The following is a 10548-nucleotide window of genomic DNA, read 5'->3' on the forward strand; positions in this document are numbered from 1 at the left end:
CCCAGTTCTTAGAAACCAAAGAAAAGCTCAAAAACAAAAATCAAAGCAATCTGATCTCAAACCAAGAAACGTATAGTAGCTAGTCTATTTAACAATAAAAATTCTAAATACCCATCGAAAACTAACAACAGATTTCAAAAATTTCTGAGCACCCATGTTTTATTTTCCAGTTATAACAATAAAAATCATTACTTCAACAAAAAAAAAAGGATTTAAAAAAAAACTTACCACTATCACCAATTAAAAGAAGCTTAATGAGGTAATCATAATCAGCACGAGCTCTAGCTGGTGGTGCAGCCATTGATCCTCAAAAACCACGCGCAAAAAACCCAATTCAAAAATATAAATAATATATCCTCTTATCTGCATTAAAAAATATATATCAATTTCAAAACGAAATAAAAGAAAATTGTGAAATCAGATCAAGAAAAGGAAAGGAAAGAAAGAACCTGAGACGCTGAAGATAGCAAAGCACATGCGAGAGAGAAAGAGGGTCCAATGAATATGGGGAATTTCCTTTTCATGTTTATTTTAATTCTAAGATGAAATAATGGAATGTTAATAAAAGTAGATGAAAAAAAATGTTGTGCACACAAAAAGAAAATTTCACAACCAAAACAATGATAACTTGGAAAATAGAGATTCAGGAACCACCATAGCATTAAATTGCACTCATTAATTAGTGATAACATTTATAAATCATATAATTCAGATTACATTAAAGCTGTACAAAGTAGATTTTATTATGCAAACATTTTGTACATTATTAAATTATGACAATAAAACAATGAAATTATATATACTTACAAAGAAGACGATGAACAAATACTAAACGACTGACAACTTTTTGCTGTGATCATCAGCAACCTCTGCATCAATTGACTGTCAAAGCAACACTATTTATTCTGCGGTTCTTAAGCAATTGGAAGGTTTTGCTGCATTTCAAGTGGATAATGTATTTGCATTCTGCATCCAAACACTCAAGAGCCAAATCCATGCAACGATCACCGCATTTGTGACATTCAGGATAATCATAAACCTTCTCCACAAACATGAGAATGTGTGGATGATCACTTTCTTTGATTTTACTCCTGCGCTTGACAAATCGATCATCTCTCAAAACACAAGAAAAATGTGCTGAGTTATCACAAATTGGACAATGGTAAAACCAAGTATTGAGATTTCTTTCTTTTTCACAAACAAAACAATAATGATATTGTGAATAATCATTATCTTCATGGTATGTGAGGATCAAACCATGTCTGTCTGATTTGTGCCAAGTTGTTTGTGGTAGTAAATAGGCACATCTATAATGCACATTAAAATTGCAAGCCTTGCATCTATATACTGAAAAACCATCAGTACTGCCACCACAAGCATTACAGCACTGCCCACAATACTCACGGTACAAGAGAAGAAGGTGTTCGTGTCCTCCGCTCATGCAAGACAAAGGGATTTCAGCACATCGAACACAGAAATGTTCTTTGCACAAATAAACCTCACATTTGTAGGCAAAACCACTAATTAGGACACGACAAAATGAGCATATAAAAATGCAACTTGGAGTAAGGACAAAGGGATCTTGGTGAAAACGACCCCGAATTTGCTTCTTCTTAGGTAACTCAGCACAAGATTTGTGGAGAAAGAAATCACATTCTAAACAACCATAAAAGGAAGTCAAGATGAGTCGACTGCAGCCATCACAATACCTTCGTTCCTTCACTTCATCACTTAATACTAAATTATGATGATGGCTAAAATGTTCGATCTCTATATTTATCATTTTCTCTCCAACTTTTATCATTTTACGAATAGAAAAGCTTGGATTCATAGTACCCACTTCCAACAATTCTTTAAGTAGCTTATCAAAATCACCTTTTGACTCTATTTTGTAATACCATTGAGCCTTCTGTAGTGCACAATTCACATGGATAATGAACTTGCACTTAGAGCAATTGTAACTCCCACAAGCCATGTTCACCTCCTCGTGACAATTTAGACAATCATGTGTTGTACACTCATTGTCTACCACAAAGTATTTATGAGAAATAGGATGGTCGTGCAATACGCTTTTAATGAAGCGTGGCAATGAAATGCATTTTTTATGGACCATTAAGCTACATGTTGAACAATTATAAGAAACATAGTTTCCTAAAGTGCCACATGCATCACAATTGAATGACATTTCTCTTAAACACCTAGTGAATGGGTGTTCATGAATACTTGGATCCTCAATAATGGGTGGTGGTGACACACATTCAATGTGAAGGACAAACTTGCAAATCAAACAACAATAAACCAATCCTTGATGTTGGGTTTCTTGGCATATTTGGCAAGGGAGATGATCCTTGTTAAATTGTAAGAAAAGAGAATGGTAACGGTGGGAAAGGTGACTAATTTCTAGAGGTAACTCAAAGCATTTCCTATGCATGTAAAATCTAGATTCATGAGAAATGTAATCAGACTCTAGTAAGGGCTTTTGACATGCAAAACATTGAACTCTTTTGAGTTCTTGATAATGACATTCAGAAGAGATGGGTTTGTCTTGATGAACAAGGTCTCTAAAGTTTTTTACAAGAAATTTATATGATAGAAAAGCACATTTGATGTGAAAGACTAAATTACAAGAACAATGATAAACAAACTTCTCACATATGTTATTGCAGAAACCACAAATAGGGTTACCTTCAACATATGGAGAGCTTGTCATAAGCTTAAGGTTATGTTTACGATGAAAAGGGTGGTTCATCTCAACAGGTGCCTCAACACAGTTCTTGTCAAGATGAAACCCACAATCCACGCAACTAAACCTTGGACCTAACACCAACTCCCCACATGCACAGCAATAAACCTCCTCACTTTTGTGGCTTCTCCCATCATTGAAAACCAGAGGATGAACATGGCTAAAATGTGGAAGAACTTCCATCTCTCTCTCCTTTCTTTCTATGTAAGTTTGTAGGTGTGATAGTTGTTGGTGATTTAGCAAAACCAGAAGCCCATATATATACTTCAAAATTTTCTTAATCCTTAGATTTAAACTATAAATTATTTTTGAAACTTCTATCCCATGTTTCTTTTTTCGTGAGATTACTATAAGTAAACTTTACTTTATTTTTTTTTTTGGAAGAATTTTACATTTAAGAAAAGAATTTTACTTTACTCAATCTTCAAGTTTATGTTTGTACTAAAAAATTTTAAATAAACTATTAGTAACCTGTTATGTATCTTTTTTAGAGGAATAAACCCTTCTTTATATGTCTAAATAGGTATAACTTGTCCAAAACTATAATATGATTCTGTTTACGCCTATTTTGTAGTTGTTAAAAAAAGAAAATATAAGAGCAAATTTTTTTTAATTTTCTTTGCTTTTGTCTTTTGTCAATTAAGTGAAAATGCTCAAATTTTCTTCACTTCTTATCTCATTATAGCACTCCCTTAATTAATCTTAGAGTTGGCAAAATAAGTTCCAGTCTAAAAGTTCATCCGTGTTGATCCGAATCCGTAATGATTCAAGTTCGAATTCATAATAGATCCAAGCCTGATAGAACCCGAGCCCAATACCAATATGGCATGAGCCCAAGATAACTTTGACTCAAAACCTGAAAAAATAGATTTTATAACTGAACAACATAATAGATATTAATAATTAATATAATTTTATGATATTATTTAAAATTTAAATAAATGATAATTCTTTTTTTAATGTAATTCTTTTTTTAATATATTCATAAACATTGCATATTTATATTAAAATTTTATTAATAGAAAAAGTAATTAATAATAATTTTTATGTTAAATTATAAAATGAAATAAATTTTTAAAATATTAATTTAAAACTATAATTATATATGTAATATAATTATATAAAATTAATAATTGTTAAACCTATAAAATTAAAATTTAATGATAACATAATCATATATTATATAACTATTATCAAAACTGAAATTGATTACCTAACTTGACCTTAAGCCAATTTACTAAATTAGCATATTATTAATACATAAAATAATATATTATAATGTATTACTATTACTATTGCTAAAACTATTAATACATATATAACTATTATTATAATATAGATTATAATAAAAGATATAATATTACATGATATTATAATGTTTAATCATTGATGTATAAATATAAACTATTAAGATATTATATGTTATGATATAGCATTATATAATATAGTAAGAGGGTTAACTTTTAAATGTATAAAAAGTATAGGGACTTAGAGCATATTCAACTAGTATAATAATAAACAATAATATATAATATACTACTATTATATATAACTATTATTATAATATAGATTTTAATAAAAGATATGGTATTACATTATATTATAACGTATATAAGCTATTAACATATGATATGATATAGTAGGAGGGATAATTTTCAAATGTAAGAAAAATATAGAGGCTTAGAGCATATTTCAACTAGTATAATAAATAATAATATATGATAATAATTAATATATTATATATTACTCTACTATTATAATATGTGATCTAGTATTAATGAAATAATACATTTTATCTTTTTATTATTTCTATTTTTTTTTCTATTTTTATCTTTTAGTAAGAGTAATATTTAAATCCTCAAATTGTCTTCCTTTCCAAGTAATCTTTTTTTTTTCTTTTTCTTTTATGCCTTTCTTGCTGTTTGGTTTTTGAAAGGCATAAATTCTTTTTCATCTAAGTTGGAATATACGAGTATGGTATTGAATAAACTAAAGAAGAGATTTTCATAAAGTAGTGATTGGAAATTAAGATTTTAAATTTTAAAAATAGTGTAAATTGAGTAGTAAATTATTTAGAAATATAATATTTATGATAATTTTTTGAATCTATGGATTTGCTAGAGACATGTTTATTAATGAATTTGAAATCCTTAAAATATGTTTGAATTTCATAAACATTATTGATATATATTAGATTGAATCTCACTTATTTTATCCATAATATATGGATTTTATTTTTACCGTTTATATAATAAATGAAATCTAAATCCAAATTTACAACCAGAGCATGTCTTTTATCTAAAGATTTTCTCTCAAATTACATTCTTTGAAAATAGAAATTTAGAACTTAAAAAATTAAAAGTATTAGGTGTATAAAATTAGACCTATAATTATGATATATTAGAGAGAAAAAAGAGAGGATAAAAGACAAGATTAAAATGCATTAAGATATAAACATTCTCAATTATAATAGATATATTTAAAAAATTATGACAAGAGGACAAGTAGATACTAAAAGGGGCAAAGGTCCTGATTTTCTTTCCATCGAGGGAAGGGGTATTTATAGGAGTTTGTTTGTCTTATAGTATGATGCGGCAGGATGTTATAGTGGATATATTGATACAGCATAGTCAAGTGCAAGCATAATGTGCCCAAATAGTATGAAGTTGTTGTTATTTTTTAATAGGGCACAATCTTTATTAAAACATGTCCACACTTAAAGATGCGTTTGTACATAAAAAGGGGTGCCTGATAAGATAACCTGTTGAGCTAATAGCCTTATTGTGAAAGTGGGTGGACAAGGCCCACTCAAGGAGGAGTAAGAGGCCTAAGTCCTTTGGTGAGAGCAAGGGGAGGGATCAGTGGAGAGAGAGAGCGGGAGACTTGGCTTGAGAAGATGTTCAGGTGAGGGGGACCCAACTAGGGGAGTTGAAAGATCAATTCTAGTAGCTCATTGTGTTGACACATGTCCAAGTTTTGAAGGGTATAACATATATTTAGGTAGTACTATACGTCTAAACTTAAAAAATTAAAGAAAAAATTGTAAGGATATCAAGTTAAGAAAAAATCATAAAAAATTGTAAGTATCAAATTGGAAGAAAGTTTCAAATCTCCAATGAATATTTAAGCTTAAATAATTAACATTTTAAAAAAATGAGAATATACATTTATAAATACATATTTAAGCAATTATAAAGTATATATGTAACACCCCTTACCCGTATCCGAGGCCGGGCTAAGGTACGAGGTGTTGCCAAACAAACATACAAACATTAAACTAAAATATGAGCCATAAAATTTTATTCATATTTCAAAGCGTTCATTCTCTTACACATAGTCCCTTATTTGAGTTTATGGAGCCCAAAACATACTTTAGAAAGGGTTCGGGACTAAATCGAGAACTTACGAAAATCTTGGAAATTTCATGCTTTAAGGCTCCACACGCCCGTGTCCCAAAGTCGTGTTCCATACACAGCTGAGACATATGGTCGTGTCTCTGCCTGTGTGGAATATACCTAGGCTATTTTCCAAGCTTTGGTCAACCTTGATCTCTTACACACTTATACAAAATCAAAAGCATATAACATGGCATCCTCAATTAAACCACAAACGTAGCATTTGTATGTCATCATACATGTGTCTCTCATACTCATTTTACCTTGTTTATTATAGTACCACTTATACATTTATACCAAGATTATCATCTTACCAAATATCTTCAGCTTAATCATCAAGCATTCATATTTAAAGCTAGATCATATCTTTATAAAATGCCACGATTCAGATGCGCAGAATAACATGTTTGCCTGAAACATTTCAATTCAATTCCATACCCAACAAGCATTACATTGAGACTAGTCATATATATATATACATGTCATGATACATAACATTCTCTTTTTTGTTTTCTTATAAACACATATCATTTATTTCATTATATCAATATTTCATATACCATAGTTTCCATGTATTCCACATATATTTATTTTCCTCCTCCTCCTCCTCCTCTCCATTCCACATCCTTAATGTATATAGCATTCTTGTAAGTACGATTTCACAATTTACTAATAAATGTTCACATCAAACTGTCCACATAGTCACTTAATTATTTATAATTCGAGCTACAGAGCTCCAAATTAAGATCCATAAATTTCCCCTGAAACTAGACTCACTTATCTTTCTACCATAAAATTTTCATAATTTTTGGTTTAGCCAATTAGTACAGTTTATTCATTAAAATTTCCCCTGTTTCACTTTCTGGCAGTTCTGACCTCTCTTCACTAAAAAATAATTATCTCGTAGTACAGAACTCGGATAATGTTCTTGTTGATTTATCTTGAAAATAGACTCATTATGTATTTTAAAAATATAATTTTGAGCCTCTAATCATTTTTGTCCAAATTTTTGTGATTTTCCAAAGTCAGGACAGGGGATCACGTAATCATTCTGAATTAGTCTCACAAAAACATAAATATCTCAAAATATAGAACTCCTTTGCTTTATATTTTTCTTTTATATGAAAATAGACTCATTAATATTTAATTTGATATCTTATTTAGTCTCTGATTCAATTTCTATTATTTTTGGTGATTTTTCAAAATCACATCACTGCTACTGTCCAAAACAGTTTTATTGCTAATTCACTCTTTCACACTTTCTTTGTATTAACCTCATTTTAACATACATATGACAAATAATTTTCACCACATTTCATACATCACAAGTATAGGCCCATGATCACAAGGTCACCATAAAATCATCCTCATGTATAACTTACTTGTTTATAACCTTACCACATCCTGGTCACTTAATGAACACATCATTCACATAACCAAGTTCCTGCACTTATTCATCACAAAACTCACAAAGCAATACATAGAGAGTCTCCCGTTGAACACTTCGGATCAATCCTTGATACTTGGTGGTTTCAGCACATAGCTCCACCCATCATATAGTTCGGCTCTCTTGTACACATGGTGAACACTTAGTACCACCCATGTGACCTAGCCAATTTATCTCGTAGCTCTCTTGTCTACATGGTGTCCTTCACTTGGAACCACGCATGCGACCTAGCTACATATATCCCATAGCTCTCTTGTCTACATGGTGTACACATAGTATCACCCATGCGACCTAGCTACATCATAATGTCTTGTAGCTCTCTTGTACACATGATGTGCACTCAGCACTATACATGTGACCTAGCTACATACCATCTGTATCATCCAATCTTTCCGAAGGTTCAATTTGTATCAACAATTTAACATAATTCAATTAATTCACTAAATTTAATTTTCAAATATAAATTACAGCATTATTGTTGTATTATTATCATACCAACTTACATACTTTCAACACCTCGGAAATCATAGTAAATATATCAATTTTACATTGAAACATGCATAAATTAATGCTTATTATACATATGAACTTACCTTGATATTAAAACGGCCATTTTACCAACTTTCCCAATTTTCGATTTTTCTCTCATTCTAGGTTCAAATCTCGTTTTCCGGGATCTAAAACATCATATTTTACTTATTTAATTAATGTACTATTCAAAACAGTCCTTAACTCAAACTTTAGAAAAATTACAATTTTGCCCCTAAACTTTTGCATATTTACACTTTTGCCCCTAGGCTCGGGAATTAAACTTCATCCCTTATTCCTATGTTTTATGACATGATGATCACTTTTCCCTTCTATGGCAACATCAAATTCTCACTCTAACATATACTTATGACTATTAGGTATTTTTACCGATTAAGCCATTTTGCTCGTTTTCACTTAAAACCGAGTAGCAAAGTTGTCTAACATAATTTAAAACTTCATATTGTATCATAAAACACCAGAATACACAAGTTTTACCTATGGTTATTTTTCCAAATATGAACCCTAGGTTGAATTATTACTAGCATAGGCTAAATCAAGTTACCGGGACTCCAAAAACGTAAAGAACTTAAAAAAACGGGGTTAGAACGGACTTACAATTGAGCTTGGGAAGCTTGAAAACCCTAGCCATGGAGTCTCCCTTGGTATACACGTCCATGGTGAAGAAGATGAGCAAAATTGGCTTTTAATTTTGTATTTTAATTCATTTTACCCCTAAATGACCAAAATACCCTTACTACTAAACTTTCCAAAAATTCCATCCATGTCCAATTTTTGTCCATAACTTAGAAATTGGTCAAATTTCTATTTAAGACCTCCTAATTAATATTTCAAATCAATTTCATATTAGAAACTTCTAGAATGTAAGTTTTGCAACTTATTCAATTTAGTCCCTAACTTCGAATTAAGCACTTTATGCATAGAATTTCTTCACGAAATTTTCATTCAATCATGCAATCATATCATAGACCTCAAAATAATCATAAAATAATTATTTATATCTCAGGTTTTGTGGTCCCGAAACCTCTGTTCCAACTAGACCCAATTTTGGGCTATTACAATATAACTAAATAAAACAAATCTCAAGTAACTGCAAATTTTGATATTTGAATTATAATACCTAAAGATAAAAATTTTATTATTGGCAAAAAAATAATAGTAACATTTTAATTTTGTCAACTGGTGTATATAGACCTACTCATGGACTAAGTTACCCGCCCAAGTCTGAAGGTTCGTCTGAAATTTGGAAGAGTTTAGGTAAAAATATTAGGCTTGAAAAATGTAACACCCCAAACCCGGCCTAGAAGTTATGGCCGGATTCGGCATGCCACATCAAAAACGTAAAAAAATTTCCATTCTAAATCCAGAAAATCGTACTTGATGTTCAAAAGATTAATTCATTAAGGGTTAAAGTGAATGGAAGCTGTGCACTAGGTAGGAAACCGGAAAAGAGGTGGTGAGTCCATCGGACTGCTTAAGTACCAAGCTCCCTTCGGATCCAATCCTAGACATGCATACCGCCATTGCCACACCTTAACGTCATGGATATTTCTAGGAAACTGATTCGATTAAGTCATTTTTAGGAAAAGTGATTAATTTTGGAAAATACTTTCATTGCGGAAGCTTTGCTTGTTGTCGTGTTATTTTGAAATCAACTGTTGTTTTTGAAAACGCGCCCTAAAGCTATCCAATTTCAACAGTTAAAATAAGTATTACCTATCTTAGTAATACATATTAAAAACCATCAAAAATAAATAAGCGGCCTTATTACATTTAAAAGCCCAAAACCTCAAACGTAATTAAAAGGATGTCCAGTTCACCAGAAGAAAATCAAACTTTCAGAACGGGTGGCCACTCCAAATTCCCTCACAGCTCCAAGCCCACTATGGTTGGGGATTTCCTGCGTGGATGAAAATAAAAGGGGTGAGTTTAGGGAAACTCAGTGTGTAAGGAAAACCCATTCAAAGCCCAAGTCAGCTCAAGCCTATTGGGCCAAAGCCCGTTCAGGTAACAGTAATACTGGACCAGAGCCCTTTTCAGATTACAATAAACTGGGCCTTAGCCCCTTATTCAGATAACAGTATGGCCCATAGGCCCATTTCAAAATACATGCAACATCAATAACATATGCAAGCCCATTTGGGGAGACTACTCAACCCACCAACCACTACACTCCACCCGTACCAGCCATACAGTCCATGTGAGGAATAGCTCAACCCACCCAGCCCAACACTCCACAGTTGCAGCCTTGCTGCTCAGTTAACAGTAAATTGAGGCAAAGCCTCCAATATGTGGACAAGCCACTTTCAGTACTTCCTCCGTCAATATCCCAATCCCATGCATCAGATAATAACAAAATGGCATGCAGTAAATAATATCAGTCAAACATGCATTTAGGTCAATTTAACCTTAGG

The 10548-nt window shown here is 31.5% G+C and overlaps 1 protein-coding gene across 1 annotated transcript; it reads right to left on the bottom strand.

The window, feature by feature from the left end:
- Nucleotides 1-713: 713 nt before the first annotated feature.
- LOC107897818 (uncharacterized) lies at nucleotides 714-3063 on the bottom strand. The gene is made up of 2 exons (XM_041078136.1): nucleotides 2686-3063; nucleotides 714-1091 (listed from the first exon to the last, which is right to left on the bottom strand). Exons 1-2 carry the CDS (start codon nucleotides 2924-2926, stop codon nucleotides 943-945), a joined length of 390 nt encoding a protein of 129 aa, XP_040934070.1. The 5' UTR covers nucleotides 2927-3063; the 3' UTR covers nucleotides 714-942.
- Nucleotides 3064-10548: the final 7485 nt, after the last annotated feature.

This window comes from Gossypium hirsutum, chromosome A10 (assembly GCF_007990345.1).
Source record: "Gossypium hirsutum isolate 1008001.06 chromosome A10, Gossypium_hirsutum_v2.1, whole genome shotgun sequence".
In the NCBI taxonomy this organism is placed as follows: Eukaryota; Viridiplantae; Streptophyta; class Magnoliopsida; order Malvales; family Malvaceae; genus Gossypium; species Gossypium hirsutum.

Coding starts and splice junctions, on each gene's coding strand:
- LOC107897818 (XM_041078136.1), bottom strand. CDS start 2,926: ATGGAAGTTCTTCCACATTTTAGCCATGTTCATCCTCTGGTTTTCAAT. Junction 1,092..2,685: donor AAGCTCTCCATATGTTGAAG/GTAACCCTATTT, acceptor TGTCAAGCGCAG/GAGTAAAATCAAAGAAAGTG.